At 44.0% G+C, this 21,185-nt stretch overlaps 1 protein-coding gene across 1 annotated transcript; it reads left to right on the forward strand.

Annotated features, from left to right (window-relative positions):
* The first annotated feature begins 3,218 nt into the window (after positions 1-3,218).
* On the forward strand, positions 3,219-8,281 carry LOC139268718 (regulator of G-protein signaling 5-like). The gene is made up of 5 exons (XM_070887335.1): positions 3,219-3,322; positions 4,949-5,047; positions 5,169-5,230; positions 6,782-6,948; positions 7,098-8,281. Exons 1-5 carry the CDS (start codon positions 3,279-3,281, stop codon positions 7,308-7,310), a joined length of 585 nt encoding a protein of 194 aa, XP_070743436.1. The 5' UTR covers positions 3,219-3,278; the 3' UTR covers positions 7,311-8,281.
* The last annotated feature ends 12,904 nt before the right edge of the window (positions 8,282-21,185 follow it).

Raw genomic sequence — 21,185 nt, forward strand, 5'->3', positions numbered from 1 at the left:
GGGATCACCGCTGTACATAAGTGTACATGGGATCACAAGGGTCGGTGCGCCTTTCACTAGCCAATCAGAAAACAATTCAACTCTACATCAAAGAACTTGTAAATTAAAAGGTGTGATACTAATTATATTTATTGGACAAGTACAGTACTTGCCTTTAAAAAGCACAGGGAGTATGTACAGTTATTTACTGAAAAATTCTGCAAGATTAAAAAAAAATTAAATGAACCCCTCCCTAAAACTGAGCCTTTACAGCTGCCTAGTAGGTTCTTTTACTTATTCGATTTTAATTATTATACAATTTTCTCATCCCCCCTCCCCTTCCCTCGCATGACGCTGTGCAAATGCTCTTGCACCTGTTTGCACCAGCTGTAAAATCTTCTAGCATAATTGATGCGCAGTAGGTGGGCAATTAGCCCAACTTTTCACCAACAATGAAGACTTGAAAGTTGCAGCGGATCATCTGTCCATTCGTAACTTGACAGATCGCAAGTTCGGGATTTCGCGGAAATCCCAAACTTGCGGTAAACTTCAAAGGTGATATAACAGCGTACGCTGTCGTACCGACTGCACAATCAGGGCCATTATCACATTGCTGTTTATGGGAGCTTGCTGTGTGCAAATTGGCTGCCACGTTTCCTACATTACAACAGTGATTACAAAGTACTTCATTAGCTGTAAAGCACTTTGAGATGTCCAGTGGTCATGAAAGGCACTATATAAATGCAAGTTTTACTTTTTTCTCTTTTATAACAAATGCATTTCAAAAATGACTAGAATTTTGGCTTTGCTGGCATAGTCATGAGTTTTTCTTCTGAGAGTGGAGTGTTCTGTGGAGATCATATCAATCAAACGATATTTGCTAACAGCAGTCTTTCATTATATCCGTACATATAATTATAGGAGCATGCGGCTCAGAAACAAAGCAATTGGTAAATGAAGGGGAGATAGAGAAGGAAACAAGAGACTTTTGCTTTATTGCAGTACGAGTTAAAAATAAATGGTATTACAATCTCTTTTATGTTGACTATATCATAGGTATAAGGAAATTGGCTCCAGCAGAGAAGGTCATTCCCCTGAATAATACTGTTGCATTTCTCCTACTTCACAGTTACATAAGGAAAGAGTTTTGATTCTAGCATGATTGTTATTAATTTATTTTTGAGTACTGTCTGTTCTTCCAGATATTCAACAGCTGTCACTTTTCATTATATAACTGAAAAAAGCAATTTTTCCATTTTTAATCATGAATGCTATAAAGAAGCAAAAAGATGTATGAGTTGTGAATCTTTGGAATTCTCTACCCAAAAGAGCTGTGAATGCTCAGTCGTTGAGTATATTCAAGTCATTGAAGGTTGGCATGCAGGTGCAGCAGGCGGTTAAGAAAGCAAATGGCATGTTGGCCTTCATAGCGAGGGGATTTGAGTACAGGGGCAGGGAGGTGTTGCTACAGTTGTACAGGGCCTTGGTGAGGCCACACCTGGAGTATTGTGTACAGTTTTGGTCTCCTAACCTGAGGAAGGACATTCTTGCTATTGAGGGAGTGCAGCGAAGGTTCACCAGACTGATTCCCGGGATGGCGGGACTGACCTATCAAGAAAGACTGGATCAACTGGGCTTGTATTCACTGGAGTTCAGAAGAATGAGAGGGGACCTCACAGAAAAGTTTAAAATTCTGACGGGGTTAGACAGGTTAGAGGCAGGAAGAATGTTCCCAATGTTGGGGAAGTCCAGAACCAGGGGACACAGTCTAAGGATAAGGGGTAAGACATTTAGGACCGAGATGAGGAGGAACTTCTTCACCCAGAGAGTGGTGAACCTGTGGAATTCTCTACCACAGAAAGTTGTTGAGGCCAATTCACTAAATATATTCAAAAAGGAGTTAGATGAAGTCCTTACTACTAGGGGGATCAAGGGGTATGGCAAGAAAGCAGGAATGGGGTACTGAAGTTGCATGTTCAGCCATGAACTCATTGAATGGCGGTGCAGGCTAGAAGGGCCGAATGGCCTACTCCTGCACCTATTTTCTATGTTTCTATGTTTCAAGGTTGAGAAAAATAGATTTTTGGGGTCTAGGGGAATCAAGGGATTTGGGGACCGGGCAGGAAAGTGGAGTCGAGGTCGAAGATCAGCCATGATCTTATTGAATGGCGGAGCAGGCTCGAGGGACCATATGGTCTACTTCTGTTTAAATTCTTATGTCAACATAGAACACTTCTTAAAATACTGCAGCTGCTGAATAATAATACACCAATTGAATAGTAATCAACCATTTTTCCTCACATTTTGCAGAGATGGTCAATCCCCAAAGGGATAATCTGTTGAGAGTGAATATTTTAAAATCAGGTCGGATTTGTTTAGCATTGTTTGCCCTTGTGAATGTTTTCATAATCCACTTTCAGTCGAGATAGTGGTTCAAAAAAGGGCATTAGTCTAAGGCAATAAGCTTCTTTTCTAAGATGTATAAATTTTTTCCCTCTTATTCTGTATTCAAAATGTTACTTTTCCAAAATAGATTTTAATCTTCTTTCATCCTGCTGGGTAAACATAAACTTTTAATTTTAGCTCATCAAATGTTGGGAAAAGATATATTATGGGTTAATGAAAAACCCAGATTGACAACAAAAAGATGTACTGTAATTAACACTTAAATAGCACCTTCCACATTACAAAACATACCTAGACACTTTACAAGGGGATCGGCAGACACAGAGCAAGTAGGAGAATAATTCCAACCTCTTTCCTCCCACTGCTGCTTTGATAATACTGCACTCCCAGATCAGAGAATTTCTGGGCTGCATCCTTTACGAGCTTAATAAGTACCACCATCTCTCAATGTACTGCTTCCTCTCAGTTATTTAAATGGCTTTCGGTTCTAAAGTAGGTAAAATGAGTAGCATTAAAAGGGAAAGTTAAAAACTGCAAATCCTCCTCTTCTAATATTCAGCTTCTTGCAACGTCAAAAAAAATTGTATTTGCACAGGCTTCAGACTTAATGATCCATACATATGAATAATAAATAGATTGATTTTTAATAAATGATCATATCAGACTGGGAAATTCCACGCACAGAAACGTCATCGTTCAAGTCTTAAGCTGTTGGTAGTGTAACCTTGTCAGCTTCCTGCAGCCCTCTGATTGGTCAGACAACTGGCTCCACTCCAACCAGCTTGTGTATATATGACAGAGCCCAGCTGAAGCAGTCAGACTGTACATCTGTAAGACTTCTGTATCCAGAAGAAATTGTGAAGGAGACTTAACAGCTCCCAGCAGGAATAAAGATGTGCCGAGGATTATCATCACTGCCAAGCTGCTGCTTAGAAAGGTATGTTACTTAAAGTTTTCAGTACGAAGAATGTCTTTGTATGGTGGAAGGTCACTGAACTACTTGTTTTGGCTTCAGAAAGAATAATGCATTCAGTAGCTTAAAGTTCGCTGTTGGATGCGAGCACTTTAGGATTACTATTTTGCTGTACCACCTATTTATGCAAGTTAAGGTGGACCTAGGTTGTAGACCTGGGTTCTTTTCGCAGAGCTGTGATGTAAAGATGTGTAGCAGCACCAATTGTACTCGAGAACTTAACTTGGTTAAAGTTTCACCATCGATTAAAAATAAATACCACTATTATGTTAGATTACCAAAATTGAAAAGGAATATTATGCAAAAGGTGCTTTGGGATAACGGTGGGGGAAAAAAATCCTTAAATATCTTAGATTATGGGAAGGTAACAGCTGAAAGCGATTTTAATTTTGAATCGATTTTCATTGATCGAGGACTCGGGAGCCATAAAGTGCTGAAAGACAATGTCGAATAAATTTATAGTGGGACTCAAACCAATGTCTGCTGAACAGGCTATAATTCCAATATAGGTTAGCAGAGCTAGAAGAGTCATAGAATGGTTACAGCACAGAAGGAGGCCATTCAGCCCATGCCAGCTCTCTGCAAGGGCACTTCAGCTAGTCCCACTCCCCCGCCCTTTCCAGTAGCCCTGCACATTTTTTTCCTTAGGGTACTTATCCAATTCCCTATAGATATCAACAATTGAGTCTGCCTCCACCACCTTTTCAGACAGTGAATTCCAGATCCTAACCACTTGCTGCATAAAAGTTTTTCCTCATGTCACTTCTGGTTCTTCTGCCAATCACCTTAAATCTGTGTCGTCTGGTTCTGGACCCATCGCCAATGGGAACAGTTTCTCTATCTGCTCAATCCAGACCCCTCATGATTTTGAATACCTCTATCAAATCTCCTCTCAATCTTCCCTGCTCCAAGGAGAACAACCCCAGCTTCTCCAATATATCCAGGTCTTTTCACAGCTTATAATTGTAATAAGAGGTCGGCCCCAAGTTGTTTATTTTAATGCGGAAATAACAAGAGACGCATGTAAACGCTTGAAATCTGAAATAAAAACCGATCAAACTGAAATGAGCCTCTGAAAGAAAAGACAGATTAATATTTTGGATGAAGCCCCTCTGTCAGAACCCAAAACATTACCTTGCCTTGTCTCTTTACGGATACGGACGATCTGCATTTCCAGCGTTTTGTGTCTCTTTTTTAATTAAAATTAATATCCACATAGGAACACCTTAAAAGTCGTACCTATTAAGTTTTCAATTGTCTTAGTTCCTCTCGGCGGCGCCAAAACATTTATGGTTGTAACTTGTTGCCGTTTGGCACAAGCCAGAGTGTGCGGCCATCAATCTGCAGAAGATGTGAACGGCCAATTATTTCTAAGGAGAAATAGGTTTGCGCAGAGCCATGGCCGCATCACCTGATTAAATCCAACTCAAAGAAAAACATCCCTTCAAATAGCAAAACTATATGGACAGTAGAAAGGAAATGACAGCAATGAGTTAAGCACGTTCGCAAAATACCTATTGCAAAAATGACATGTTCATAATTGCCATAGCAACATCAGATTTTGCGACTAACAATATTTTCTATTCCCAGGGTAAAGGCGATTAAGACCCGGTTCGGAAACTTTCTGCAGAAGTCGGAGAAATCTTATGGTTCTGTTCAAGCGAACAAGACAGAAAAAGCCAAGTCCAGGTGAGCACACTGCCAGTCCCTGAGCGAGGAGTCAGCGGCCACCAAAACCACTTGGCCTCTTTTGTATCAAATACACAATACTAACGAAAGCCTTTGCACTTTGCTTTTTTTTTTAAATCAGGCCCTCCTCAGAGGAAGCGAAGAAATGGAGACAATCTCTGGACAAGATGCTTGCTCATAAATGTAAGTAGGCGTGTGTTTTTATGCTGCCATAATAGGGGCTCCGTGAGGGTTTTTCAACATCCGTGGATGATAGAAACCCTGCTTGAATGTTATAATGATTCAGATCAAGTCTTCGCTAAGTGCGATCCTGGGGGATTTTTATAAATGAAGGAGCTTATGCAGATTTATTCAGTGATTATAGGCAAAATGTTTTCAAGTGTTTCAGCGCAGACTTCAAACTTGCAAAATTATTCACTTGTTTAAAAAATGATAAAGTTGCTAGAGTTGTGCCAATGGCTCAGTGCATCACATAATGGCAAACGATAAATGTGGGAAATCCTCTCGGACCCTCGAAGGTGATGAAAGGCGAGTTGCATGAGCTAACAATGACCACGAGGTACATTGTCCAACATCCCACCTACCTTCTGTATGCTGTAAAGATAAGCCCCCGGAGAGTTCTATGGAACCTAGTTCTATATTTACTATTTTAGTTACAGCTTCTGACTGCATGAAATCATTATGCTATAAAGGTGGCTAAAATATGCGAAGCGAAAAGATAGCACCTAAAATCAATCTAACAAACTGAATCCAATTATAAAACTCCGAGCAATAAAGTTGCAATACTGGTGATGGGATCAACAACAACTTATATTTTTATAGCGCCTTTAACGTAGTGAAACGTCCCAAGGTGCTTCACAGAAGTATTATCAAACAAAAACTAAAACTTTGACGCCAAGCCACACAAGGAGAAATTAGGGCAGGAAGAGGTAGATTTTAAGGAGCCTCTTAAATGAGGAAATAAGAGTTAGAGAGGCGAAGAGGTTTAGACAGGGAGTTCCAGAGCTTGGGGCCGAGGCAACAGAAGGCACAGCCACCAATGGTTGAGCAATTATAATTAAGGATGCTCAAGAGGGCAGGATTAGAGGAGCGCAGACATCTCGGGGGAGCTTGTGGGGCTGGAGGAGATTACAGAGATAGGGAGGGGAGGCCATGGAGGGATTTGAACACAAGGATAAGAATCCACCGACGTGCTGCTCTGCACTGGCCTGCTCGCAGCTTTCCACATCTAGAAAGCACCATGGTCGGTGCTACAGCTGACAGCCCAATTCAGGAATCATTGAGAGCAACTTAACACAAGAGCAACTTCTGCCCAGGCAACCTTTTCCCCTGCTGCTCATATTCCCAACCAAATCCAAAGGGATATTTGAAAACATGTGGTTCTCATTTCATGTTTCCTGGCAAATTGCCTGATGGGGACTTGGAACCCTAAACATCCCTTGCCAGAGAAGAGCAAAGCAAAGTAAAAGAGGGATGATAACGATAATGACTCAATAGCATCTTTGAACACCCTGCTCGCCATCAATCCATCATAGGAAACCTCCCTCGGATCATTATCGCACATCAAAAGCTCTTTTACATTTTTTGAAAAATTCTAATGCACGATTTGTCATGAAATGTGAAAACATTTTGCAAGATTGAAAATGTGAAACATATTTATTGTATCTTTAAATGAATCAGAACCGCTGAGGCTTTGCAACAATTATAATTCCCCCCTCCCCCCTCTTTTTGCAGATGGTCTGGCTGCCTTCAGAGCGTTCCTGCGCTCGGAATACAGCGAGGAGAACATCGAGTTCTGGCTGGCCTGTGAGGAATACAGGAAAATCAGGTCACCTGCAAAACAGGCTTCCAAAGCAACGAAGATTTATTTGGACTTCATAGAAACAGATGCTCCTAAAGAGGTCAGTCTATTTATGTGCAATTGTGGACCATATGCATTGTATTATTTTAAAAAGGTCTCGCAAAACGAAACTAGTTCTTCAGCGAGAGCAATTTTTAAGATTCAGAAGGAACAATTATTGATGTTTTCCCCACTCTCACTCCTGAATAGGTTAATATTGATTATGAAACCAAAGACTTCACTAAGAACCACCTTCTGAAACCCAGTCGCTCTAGCTTTGACGTGGCACAGAGTAAGATCTACAACCTAATGGAGAAAGATTCCTACGCCAGGTTCCTGAGATCAGAACTGTATCTAAACCTGGTCAAACAAACAGAAAGAATCACAAGCCAGTCAGACTCCAACAAGCAGTCCCAGACGTGAAGCTGGAAAGTGCACCTCTAGGGGAGATCGGAACAGAGCAACTAATACAAGCTGAGGCCGTGAACGGAAGGCATAAGTGGAAGCACAGTTGAAAAGGGGTTATTGGTGAGATGTGGCATTGCCGGAATGCATGGTTTGAAGGCAAGGAAGGGCCTTTCCAAGAATTGGACAGAGAGATGCAGCTGTGACATTGGAGAATGTGCTGAATAAGAGACGGTGTACACTGAGAAGTGATGGGACACTTGAGAGCGAGTCACAAGTGTTTTATGTTTATTGTATAAATTATTTATTGTACATGTCCATAAATGTATTCTGTTTGAAAAGTCTTTGAGGAAGAATTCACACTGATTTTGTTTGCGAAAACGTGTGATCGCCCTCTGTAACAGTGCCAAGCTGGCTTCACGTTGAAACATTTTGGGACTGGAGCAGCATGCAGCTCAGGATTGTACTGGTCATTTCGTGCAACGAATACAGCGCCAGGCATGTGTCACGGTATGAAGGAAGTTTACTTTAACCTAATCAGAACTTAAGAAAATTATTTGCATTTTTTTTTTACAAAAGCCAAATTCTAAATGATCAACAAAGCCCGCACATTAAATTGGAAGCATGTTAATAGACCTCTGGGGCTTGTAAAAGGGTTTGGTAAACCTTTTGACAGTGATTACTAATGCGCTGACTGTTAAGATTTATTTAAGTCGAGAACTCGTTAACATTGAAACATGCTCCCTTACACCATTGTGTTGCTGAAAATTTCCAGTGACAATCTGCAGCCAGTCACTGTCCCGTTCTGTTGCAGTTCAGACTCCAAACTGGGACAGAATACTTGCAGCCATGTTGCGCTAAAGTTTTGTTCTTGCAGTCACAACATAATTTGCTGTCTCGCACTGCTTTTGCACGTAAACTGTGTGTGTACAGGTCTTAGTATTTTCAGTTGGAAAAAATTAGAGACATAAAGAATGTTGGACCACAAAGTTTTGTGTTTTTGTTTGGTGGTGGGGGGGAGCGATAGGGTGGTGTCCAGGAAACATACAAAGTACAAACATTCAAATAGTGTCAGCTGTGGCTCAGTGGTAGCACTCTCGCCTCGGAATCCGAAGGTTGTGAGTTCAAGCCCCACTCCTTGATCTAGGCTGACACTCCAGTGCAGTGCTGAGTGAGTGCTGCACTGTCGGTGGTGCCAACTTTAAGATGAGACATTAAACCGAGGTCCAGTTTGACCTGTCAGGTGGATATAAAAGATCCCACAGCATTTCCTAAGTAAAACAAAAGAGTGGCCCGGTCAATCTTTATCTCTCAACCAACATCAGATTATCTGGTCATTATCACATTGCTGTTGGTGGGACCTTGGCTGTGCGCAAATTGGATGCTGCGTTTCCCTATGTTACAACAGTGACTACATTGGTTGCAAAGCACTTTTGGACACCTTGAGCTTGTGAAGCGCTATATAAATTTAAATTCTTCCTTATAATACATGTACACAACTGTCATGAAATCATTGTTTTGAAATGCAATAATCATTTAAAAGTTCAGATCCCTCCGGGTCATACAGATCAGTAAACTCCAGATAGGATACAAGGTCTGTACTGATTGAGCTCACGGACAGGGTACTGGAGTGCTACAATTGGCTTCTGGGCAAGGGAGTGGCAAGAATAAAACGTGACCATTGTTGCTGTTGCTGATGGTTATCTAGTGACATCTGCTGGTACATGTATGTGTGGAGGCCGAGTGAAGACGGAAGGGTGTTTGGCTGGGATCATCATCATCATCATCATCATCATAGGCAGTCCCTCGGGATCGAGGAAGACTTGTTTCCACTCTTAGCATGAGTTCTTAGGTGGCTGTACAGGCCAATATAAGAACCACAGTCTCTGTCACAGGTGGGACAGACAGTGGTCGAGGGGAAGGGTGGGCGGGGAGCCTGATTTGCTGCACGCTCCTTCTGCTGCCTGTGCTTGATTTCTGCATGCTCTCGGCGACGATACTTGAGCTCAGCGCCCACCCGAATGCACTTCCTCCACTTAGGGCGGTCTATGGCCAGGGACTCCCAGGTGTCAGTGGGGATGTCGCACTTTATCAGGGAGGTTTTGAGGGTGTCCTTGTAACGTTTCCCCTGCCCGCCTTTGGCTCGTTTGCCGTGGACGAGTTCCAAGTAGAGCGCTTGCTTTGGGAATCTTGTGTCTGGCATGCAACTATGTGGCCTGCCCAGCGGAGCTGATCAAGTGTGGTCAGGGCTTCAATGCTGGGGATGTTGGCCTGGACGAGGACGCTAATGTTTGTGCGTCTGTCCTCCCAGGGGATTTGCAGTATGCCAATCTGATGGAATAGTTTGCTGATATTCACAATCTAAGTTCACAAATGAAAATTGCCCCCTTGGATGGGATATTATGGTGGGGGCAGAGGCTTCAACACCTGAGAAACTCAACCCCAGTATGTGTCTCCTGGATTGGAGAGGAGTGAGCTAACAATAATAATCAGAATGATCTAAAACATTAAAAAAGGGAAAATGAACTCCGAGTTAAGAACGACTTCAAATAGGTGATCTCTTGCCCCCCCCGATCAGTCTCCTACGGGAGTGTGTAGACATGCAGATGTATCGCTTGCTTGCATTACTCGTGTGTGCTGTCTAAAAAAAAATCTATGTCAAGTTAAGCTAATTCCAAGGTTTCAAACCTTTATTCATGGAGTGCGGTTCACTCCAGATAACAGAATGGAATTTCTTCCACAGTAACTTTGGTGGAAGATTGGCTGAAATCCCGGAGAAATGATGTAACTGGCCCACTCCCAGCCTGCACCAGGACCTGGAAAACATCGAGGCTTGGGCAGATAGCATTCATGCCACATAAGTGGCAGGTAATGACTATGTCCAACAAGAGAAGGCCCAGACCCTTCAACAACATCACAATAGTCAAACTTTCCATCATCAATATACTTGGGTAGTAGGGGGGGGGGGGGTCACCAGGAGCTTAACTGGTCAAATCAGCACTGTAGTTACACGAGCAGTGCTGAGGGTACTCCGTAACAAGTAGATAACCACCTCATCCCGCAATGTCTTTCCACCATCTACAAGACTTAAATCAGGCAGGTGATCATTACATGCCTGGATGGGTGCAGCTGCAACATTCAAAAAGCTAGACACTATCCAGAACAGAGCAGTTCACTTGATCAGCGATCCTGCCAGTGAAGTCAGTATTCACCCCTTCCACCATGGCTGTAATATATACAATCTACAGAATGCACAGCTGCAACTTTTCATGCTTACTTCAGTAATACCGCCCAGCACCATGACCTTCACCATTTAGAAGTTCAAGAGCAGCAACGTCACAAGAACATCATCACCTCCAAGTTCATTCTGACATGGATATAAGCTGCTTTCCCAGCATCACTGTTGCATCAAAATCCTGGAATTCCCTCCCTATTGCAACTGTAGGAGTACTGTCACGCAAGGACTGCAGCAGTTCAAGGAGAAGGCCCATCACCATCTTCTCAGTGCAACTGGGGATAGGCAATAAATATGGCCTTGTCAGTGTCTCCACATCCCAACAAATATTAACATAAATGAACTTTGGTGCCTTCTTAAAGAATATATATACATATGTTCCCTTTTGTTCATCTCAACACATTACCTCACTCATAGAAGAGCCATTGTATTCAAGATAAACTGAGCAATTAAATTGGAAGATATATTTTTTACCAAATTTCAATTTGAATAAAAGAGGCGATGACTAAAGCAATCTTCGAATCAGAAAATGTTGCAGCACAGAAACAAGCCAATTTGCCCATCAGTTTAATGCCACAGTCTTTCTCCTGCTCTCCCGTTGTCTCCTTTCTTGAAATATGAAAATTAAAAAGTGAAAAAAATTATATTTTTGAAGTTATTAGTTAGGTAACAAAAATTGAGTGATTTTATGAAATAAATGATTATTAAACTATGAGCTATAAAAGGCAGTACTGTACTGCCACAGCTTATTCCAGCAATGTAGACTAGGCCTGCACCAAGGGACAGATTCATAAAACACCAAGAAATACAGACTTTATTATAAAAGGATTTAAAGTACTCAATTCAGAACATCTTTAGGCTAATCATTCAAGGTATTTTTTTTAATACTCTTTGCAGTTAGCTATATTGAATTCCAAAAGGAAATTTGGCTCGCAGCAGACTAAGGTAAAGCATAAGTTTTATGATGTGGAAGCTAAAATGATCATGACCTATCTTCACTAGGAAATGAAAACCAGGACAAGATGCATTTGCTAAAAAGTTCCTGGTAAATTCTGTCGCAGGCTTAAGTTTCTCTCTTTTGATGGAGAGCAGTTTCCTAATGCGCAGTAGTTTATATTGAGGTGTCACCTTCTCATCGGAAATACAGGAAAAGTGCCAAAACCAATTTCATCACAATCATTCGAACAAATCATTGGCTCTACCCTTTTAAGTTTCAAATTCTGAGAACTCCTGACTCTGAGTAAAATGCCTTTCCTAAAATGGTACTGAGCCATACACCCCGGGAAGGTGCCAGGTTTGCCAAGTGGGCTATCTATTCTTAGAGCAGCTGTATGGGTGCTGCAATTAGCCCCAGTGCTACTAGGTTGGGACAGGAACAAATGGGTGGGGGGGACAAAAAAGGCAGATATTCTGATCATTGAATATATTTAAGGTTGAGACAGACAGACTTTTGAACGATAAGAGAGTGAAGAGTTATGGGGAGTGGGCAGGGAAGTGGAGCTGAGCCCAAGATCAGATCAGCCATGATCTTATTAACTGGCGGAGTGGGCTCGAGGAGCCAAATGGCCTACTCCTGCTCCTATTATGTTCTTATTAGCCAGGAGGCTATGCTGGAAAACAGTTGTGTATGTGCTCAGATGTGGGGAGGCCAGGATCAGGCTCAGTTGTAATAAACCCCCACAGTTGAATAGCCAGCCAATTATCCAGGTTCACACATGAAGAATAGCCATTTGGATGAGGTGCAGGAGGGTGGTTGCACCCCATCGTGAAAAAAAAATGTTACTGCATTTATGTACGAGTTTGGTGATTTTAAGTAAGGAACACCTTATTGTAGGATAAACTTGGCTAGTCAGCAGTTGTCCAATATTCTTTTCCGAACTGCTTCCTATTTGCACATTTCATTTGGGAAAATTCTTCTCAAAATACCATTCAACACAAGAATGTGTTGGAATAGGCCAATTCTATTTGGATCATAAAATGGTACACCAATATGTATTATTGCCATGAAATTAAAAAAAAAATCAGTCTGGACCTTTAAATGACCATATAAATATGGGTAATGTTACACAAGGGTAAATAGATCATTAGCGCCCTCTACTGACCTTAATTGAAAATATTTTTTTACGTTTTTTTTAGTTTTGACTACGTGCAACAGATTTGGAGAAATTGTTAAATTTTACCTGCAACTATGTTGATCAGGGTCATCAACAAAACAGCTGTACTGAAAACAAGGCATTTGTTAAAATAAATATTTTTAATTAAATAAATATGCAATATATTTTTCTTTCCTCTCCAAATCACATTAAGTAGGTCTATATATATCAACTATCATCTTGCAGCCCAATCTCCACATGCAAGGCTAGCAAATGTCAACATGTCATTGGGACAGAGCCGAACCAGAGTCCCTTTCTCAACAGAAATCACATACGAACACTTCCCAGCATAAATCACTGGGCAGCAAATGAGGAGCTAGCTCACTGTGATTTTGATTTTCTTTTGTAACTGTCATGTATTCAACCAGCATTGTAACCCATGTATAAACTGACCTCAGTTGTACACCGTGAGAACACTGACCACTAGGTGGGAGACACTCCTAACCTGGAACTTCAGGTATAAAAGGGGAAGCTCCACCCACTTCCTGCACTTGAGTGCTAAAGAATAAAGGACAGGTCACAGACTGTCCTTCTCTCAAGCATGGGCCTCGTGTGCATTTATACTGTATAGTCAGGACGTATCAATGGCGACAAGAAATTGGGATTTAAACCACCCGAGCATGGCCACAAGCAGAACAGACGAGAGGTACTGTGTTAAGGAATGGTTGGGACAGAGATTCAACATTGTTAAAGCAGCACACAGTTCTCCAGGCAGACAAGGGCAGTCAGGCATGCCCCAACATGTAGTCGAACCCAGAGGGGGAGTTCGACAGAGACAATGGCAAGCTGAACGGCGATTCACGCCATTGCAAGGGACAATGCGGCCAGTAATGGAGCCATCAACACCTATTAATGGTGCACTCAAGGACAATAACAGGGGCAGTCAGGGACGATCGACTGGCAAGGGTGGAGCTTCCCCTTTTATACCTGAAGGTCCAGGTTAGGAGTGTCTCCCACCTAGTGGTCAGTGTTCTCACGGTGTACAACCGAGGTCAGTTTATACATGGGTTACAATGCTGGTTGAATACATGACAGTAACCCTGGGTGCGAGAGCCATTGTTACACTTCTGCTCCCATTGAGATTAATTAACTCAGCATAGACCACAAATTGCCAATTAGCAACTGAACCATTGGAGAGCAGTTGCGATTATTTTCACATTACATTACTCATTCATTCTCCTGCCAGGGCTAAAGAACATGTGGTTCAAAGATCACCCAATTAGCAGTTGCAGAGATTAAGCTTTATAATTGTTTCCTAAAGAGGGGTCAACATGTTACAAGGTGAAATATTAAAATTGCTCAAACGAGCTGCTACTTAATTTCGGGGTGAGACAGATAACGGTCTACACATCAAGTGGCACTTTTGTTTGTGTTATGTATGTAACTATATATATATAGTTGCCACCAGAGGGCATGACTGCAGGAGTCCTACGGGTCATCCACACCTCGTGCTGTGCTGTGCTTGCTACCTTGTTGTTTAGGCACTCTGGAGTTATAATAAAGAGACCAAGATCATACTAGTTTCAGCTTACAGTACTCGGCCCAGTGAGATTATTTCATACACAATAATTGGCGATGAGTAAAGAAATACGAACTTTCATACAACCATGGCTGCCTTTGGTATTTTAGAACAATTTGTTGAAGAGGAAAATTGGGAAGATTTCGTTAATCGCCTCGACTAGTACTTCGTGGCCAACGGACTGGAAGGAGCCGACAATGCCGTTAAACGCAGGGCTGTCCTCCTTACCGTTTGTGGGTCCAAAATATACGGACTCATCAAGAATCTCCTCTCCCCAACGAAACCATCACAGAAGGATTATGCCGAGCTGTGCACACTGGTCCGCGACCACTTAAAACCGAAGGAGAGCATTCTCATGGCCAGGTATCACTTTTACACGCACCATTGCACTGTGGGCCAGGACGTGGCGGGATTTGTCGCCAACCTGAGACGTCTTGCTGGGCCCTGCGAATTCGGAGCTGCGTTGGGGGAAATGCTGCGGGACTTTTTTGTGCTGGGAATCAGCCATGAGGTCATACAGCAGGCGGTGAAGGAGGCAAATGGTATGTTGGCCTTCATAGCTAGGGGATTTGAGTATAGGAGCAGGGAGGTCTTACTGCAGTTGTACAGGGCCTTGGTGAGGCCTCACCTGGAATATTGTATTAGTTTTGGTCTCCTAATCTGAGGAAGGACGTTCTTGCTATTGAGGGAGTGCAGCGAAGGTTCACCAGACTGATTCCCGGGATGGCGGGATTGACATATGATGAGAGACTGGATCAACTGGACTTTTATACACGAGTTTAGAAGGATGAGAGGGGATCTCATAGAAACTTACAAGATTCTGACGGGACTGGACAGGTTAGATGCGGGAAGAATGTTCCCGATGGGGAAGTTCAGAACCAGGGAACACAGACTTAGGATAAGGGGTAGGCCATTTAGGACTGAGATGAGGAGAAACTTCTTCACACAGAGAGTTGTTAACCTGTGGAATTCCCTACCGCAGAGTGTTGTTGATGCCAGTTCATTGGATATATTCAAGAGGGAGTTAGATATGGCCCTTACGGCTAAAGAGATCAAGGGGTATGGAGAGAAAGCAGGAAAGGGGTACTGAGGGAATGATCAGCCATGATCTTATTGAATGGTGGTACAGGCTCGAAGGGCCGAATGGCCTACTCCTGCACCTATTTTCAATGTTTCTATGTTTCTTCGCAAGCTGCTGGCTGCCGAAAACCTAGACCTGAGCAGAGCCATCACGATCGTCCAGGCATTCATGTCCACGAACGACAACACTAAAGAGATCTCTTCTCAACATCGAGGCTCAACGGGACTGGCAAGTACTGTACACAAACTAACGTTGCCAGCAGGCAGAACTGCTCATGGCTGGGCCAGTTTGCCTGCTGCTACAAGACCTGGAGTGACTCAGAGTCCGCCACCATGGGTGAATGTGAATCCATTAGCACCTTGTTGGCGCTGCGGGGGCAATCATCGGGCCCATCAATGCCGATTCAAGCACTACGTGTGCAAAGGCTGTGCAACAATGGGGCACCTCCAGCGAATGTGCAGACGTGCTGTGACACATCACGTGGCAGAGGATGATCGATCCGGCGTGGATCACGCAGAACAGACAACTCAACCCGAGGAAGAAGTGCATGGGGTGCACACCTTCACCACTAAGCCTTCCTATCATGCTGGAAGTAAAGTTAAATGGATTTCCAGTATGTATGGAGTTAGACACGGGTGCGACTCAGTCAATAATGAGCCAGAAGGCCTTCAAAAAATTGTGGGTCAATAAGGCACAGAGGCCTAAACTGAGCCCCGTCAATGCAAAACTTCGTACCTACACCAAGGAACTCATTCCAGTCATTGGAAGTGCGGCTGTGAAGGTGTCGTACGAAGAAGCTGTGCAGGATTTATCCTTATGGATTGTTCCAGGCAATGGCCCAATGCTGTTTGGCAGAAGTTGGTTCCAAAAAAGAGTCAGATGGAACTGGGATAACATCAAAGCCTGGTCATCAGTGGATGACGCCTCGTGTGCTCAGGTCTTGAGCAAGTTCCCCTCGCTATTTGAACCAGGCATCGGCAACTTCATGGGTGTCAAGGTGCAAATCCACCCAGTCCCGGATGCACGGCCTGCCCATCACACGGCTCGGGCAGTCCCTTATATGAGAGAGAAAGTCGAGAGAGAGCTGGACCGACTTCAACATGAAGGAATCATTTTGCCTGTCGAGTTCAATGAATGGGCCAGTCCCATTGTCCCGGTTTTGAAAAGCGACGGCATGGTCCGAATTTGCGAGGACTACAAGGTGACAATCAACCGAGTCTCGCGACAGGACCAGTACCCACTACTGAAAGCAGACGAACTATTTGCAACGCTGGCGGGCGGGAAGTCATTTTCCAAGTTGGATCTTATCTCCGTTTACAATATACATAGATCACCTAGAAGAGGGAACAGAGTGTAGTGCAACAAAATTTGCAGATGACACTAAGATTAGTGGGAAAGTGGGTTGTGTAGAGAACTCAGAGAGGGTGCAAGGAGATTTGGATAGGTTAAGCGAATGGGCTAAGGTTTGGCAGATGGAATACAATGTCGGAAAGTGTGAGGTCATCCACCTTGGGGGAAAAAAAACAGTAAAAGGGAATATTATTTGAATGGGGAGAAATTACAACATGCTGTGGTGCAGAGGGACCTTGTGCATGAATCCCAAAAAGGTTAGTTTGCAGGTGCAGCAGGTAATCAGGAAGGCGAATGGAATGTTGGCCTTCATTGCGAGAGGGATGGAATACAAAAGCAGGGAGGTCTTGCTGCAACTGTATAAGGTAATGGTAAGGCCGCACCTGGAGTACTGCGTGCAGTTTTGGTCACCTTACTTAAGGAAGGATATACTAGCTTTGGAAGGGGTACAGAGATGATTCACTAGGCTGATTCCAGAAATGACGGGGTTACCTTATGATGATAGATTGAGTAGACTGGGTCTTTACTCCTTGGAGTTCAGAAGCATGAGGGGTGATCTTATAAAACATTTAAAATCATGAAAGGGATAGACAAGATAGAGGCAGAGAGGTTGTTTCCACTGGTAGGGGAGACTAGAACTAGGGGGCACAGCCTCAAAATACGGAGGAGCCAATTTAAAACCGAGTTGGAGAAATAATTTCTTCTCCCAGAGGGTTGTGAATCTGTGGAATTCTCTGCCCAAGGAAGCAGTTGAGGCTAGCTGATTGAATGTTTTCAAGTCAAAGATAGATAGATTTTTAACCAATAAGGGAATTAAGGGTTACGGGGAGAGGGCGGGTAAGTGGAGCTGAGTCCACGACCAGATCAGCCATGATCTTATTGAATGGCGGAGCAGGCTCAAGGGGCTAGATGGCCTACTCCTGTTCCTAATTCTTATGTTATGTTCCGCCTACATGACTCAAGAGCTGGCTGAATCCTCGAAAAAGCTAACGTACATTAACATGCACAAGGGACTGTTTATTTACCACCGATACCCCTTAGGGATTCGTTCGGCTGCTGCAATATTCCAGAGGAACATGGAGAGCTTGCTAAAATGCGTCCAGAGGACTGTTGTGTTCCAAGACGACATCCTGATCACCAGTCGTGACTTCACAGAACATCTACACAAACTGGAAGTCGTCCTGCGTCGCCTGGACAGAGTGGGACTCAGGCTGAAATGCTTCAAGTGTGTTTTCCTGGTGCCAGAGGTTGAATTTTTGGGAGGAAGAGCGCAACTGATGGCATCAGGCCCACGGACTCCAAGACGGAGGCCATTAAGAATGCACCTAGACCCTAAAATGTGACGTAGCTGCGTACATTCCTGGGACTCCTCAATTATTTTGGTACCTTTCTACCTGGGTTGAGCACCTTGTTAGAACCCTTGCACATGTTGCTACGTCGGGGTACTGACTGGGTTTGGGATAAATCTCGAGACAGCCTTCGTGAAGGCTCGGAACCTGTTATGCTCTAATAAGTTACTTGTACGATATGACCCATGCAAACGATTAGTGCTACCTTGTGATGCCTCATCGTACGGGATCGGTTGTGTGCTACAGCAAGCCAATGTATCGGAGAAGCTCCACCCTGTTGGAAAGGCTCCTGGATGCATATGCAAGACTGAAAGAGTCTATAATATGGTTGAAAAAGAGGCCTTAGCATGCACCAGTACCTATTCGGCCTGCGATTTGAGCTCGAAACTGACCACAAGCCACTCATTTCACTGTTCTCTGAAAGTAAAGGTATAAAAACACAATGCTTCAGCCCGCATCCAAAGATGGGCACTGACACTATCCGCGTACGACTATGTTATTCGCCACAGACCAGGCACCGACAACTGTGCTGATGCACTCAGCCGGCTTCCACTATCCACCACCGGGGTTGTAATGGTTATGGAGGCTTTTGAGAGCGAGGGGTCACCTGTCACGGCTCGCCAGATCAAAATCTCGACCAGCCAGGACCCGATGCTATCTCAAGTAAAGTGTTGTGTCCTAAGTGAGAACTGGTCAGCCATTCACAGGGAAATGAAGGACGAATTTAAGCCTTTTCACCGCTGCAAAGATGAAATGTCTATTCAATCTGACTGCTTATTATGGGGTAATCGCATGGTTTTGCCAAAAAAAGGCAGGGAGAGCTATATACGAGACCTCCACAGTACACACCCAGGCATAGTCATGAAGGCCATTGCCAGATCGCATGTGTGGTGGCCCGGCATTGACTCAGATCTAGAATCATGCGTGCACCAATGGTACAGTTGCTCACAACTGAGCAATGCGCCCAGGGAGGCTCCCCTGAGCCTGTGGTCATGGCTCTCCAAACCATGGTCCAGGATTCATGTGGATTATGGCAGTCCTTTCCTCAGAAAAATGTTTCTCGTAGTTGTGGATGCTTACTCTAAATGGATTGAATGTGTGATAATGTCATCCAGCACGTCCACAGCTACCATTGAAAACCTCAAGGCAATATTTGCCACCCATGGCCTGCCCGACGTCCTTGTCAGCGACAATGGACCCGGTTTCACTAGCTCAGAGTTCAGCGAGTTCATGACGCAACGGCATCAAGCACGTCAGGTCTGCTGCTTTCAAGCCCGCCTCCAATGACCAAGTGGAGTGGGCAGTCCAAACGATTAAGCAGAGCCTGAAGTGAGTGACGGATGGCTCCTTGCAGACCCACTTGGCTCGCGTTCTGCTCGTTTATCAGACACGACCTCACTCGCTCACAGGGGTCCCGCCCGCCGAACTTATGAAGAGGGCCCTCAAGACAATGCTCAGCTTAGTCCACCCAGACCTCACTGAGCATGTGGAAACCCAGCGGCAAAAGCAGAGCATGTATCATGACCACGTGGCTGTAACTCGTGATATTGATTGAATGACCCAGTGTTTGTGCTCAACTATGGTCCAGATCCTAAGTGGATTGCTGGCACTGTTTTGGCCAAGGAGGGGAGTAGGGTGTTTGTAGTCAAACTGACAAATGGCCAAACGTGCAGAAAGCATATTGATCAGACCAGGTTGTGTTTCACCAACAACCAGGAACAAACGGAAGAAGACATCAACAGTGATGACCCACCACAACACACACAACCAGCAATCGACCCTGCTGCCAACCATGAAGAAGAACCCATCCCCCGGGACAGTCCGGCCAGACCCACTGCACCGTAGTGCAGCGATGCCCTGACCGGCTCAGCCACGCCCAACTTCGAACTGAGACAATCAACCTGGGAGTGAAGGGCCGCGACTGTCTCAACCTGTAAATAGTTGTATCAAAGACTTGAGGGAGTGATGTTATGTATGCAGCTATATATAGTTGCCACCAGAGGGCGTGACTGCAGGAGTCCTATGGGTCACCCACACCCCGTGCTGTGCTAGTATAAAAAGCTTGCTACCTTGTTGTTTAGGCACTCTGGAGTTATAATAGAGACCAAGGTCATACTAGTTTCCGCTTACAGTACTCGGCCTCATGAGATTATGTCATACACAATAGTTTCTTTTGTTACTTTTGACAGATGCCGAACGTGGCTCACATGACCCCAAAGAACATCTCCTTCCACAACAAGCAGCTGTGGGACACAGTTTACTCTACTGCGAAGGAAAGCGACTCAGGTCAGTTCTTACTCATGGAATTGTGTATTCTTGATTTCTATTAATTATGCTCCGTGGCTATGGATGCCATACTGTACTTGTCAGATTATCTCAGGGTCTGAAGAGAACAATAAAAAGCTGTGTGTAATATGACAATGGTTTTTTAAAAAGCCCACAAACAGACTGAATTCTAGATTATAATTTTACCTTGTGCTCATGTGACATTCGAGCAGCTCAAAGTTTGTTGTTTCATGTAATCACAATTAAATTACAGCCTTGAGCTCATTTATTTACAGATAAATTCCAATTGCACCCAATAGTCCCACATAGCTTTGTATAATTATTTTATCAAGACATCCAACTCAAGCCGTCTAAAATAGTTTATTTTTCAGATTTAAAAAGGAACTTGTTTAATTGCAATAGCAAAATGCTGATTGGTCCCCTTGGAGGATAAGACACACCCAGCAGTTTCTCTGGAATGTGTAATGAGAACTGCCCTGCCTACGTAAACAGTGACTTTGCAAAGTGTCATTTGAGTCAATCTGACTGCTGATTCCAGACAGGAGAACTCACTCTCCCCAGCTTAAGACCTCCCCACCCCACCCCGCCATCCAAGTTTCTGCCCCATCCCAAGTTCCTGACCCCCCCCCTCCCCAGCCCAAATTCCTGCCCCCTTCCCAACCCAAGTTCCCGAACTTACCACCACCCCCCCGCAGCGCCATAGATGGGGCGTTGTGTGTGGGTTACTGAGTGTTAAAAGGTTTATCGCTCTCCCCCAGTCTGTCCCACAGAAGGCCGTGAAAATGTTTGTGTAAATAATCACAGCGATATTCTAGGCAAAAGTCTTGGAGATAATCCAAAAGCCCGAGAAGCAGCTTGAGCAGCAGTGAGCTCCACGTGGTTCAATCCCACTTCCGTCTTCCTCGTATGTCACACTGCGC

Source organism: Pristiophorus japonicus, chromosome 8, assembly GCF_044704955.1.
Source record: "Pristiophorus japonicus isolate sPriJap1 chromosome 8, sPriJap1.hap1, whole genome shotgun sequence".
In the NCBI taxonomy this organism is placed as follows: Eukaryota; Metazoa; Chordata; class Chondrichthyes; family Pristiophoridae; genus Pristiophorus; species Pristiophorus japonicus.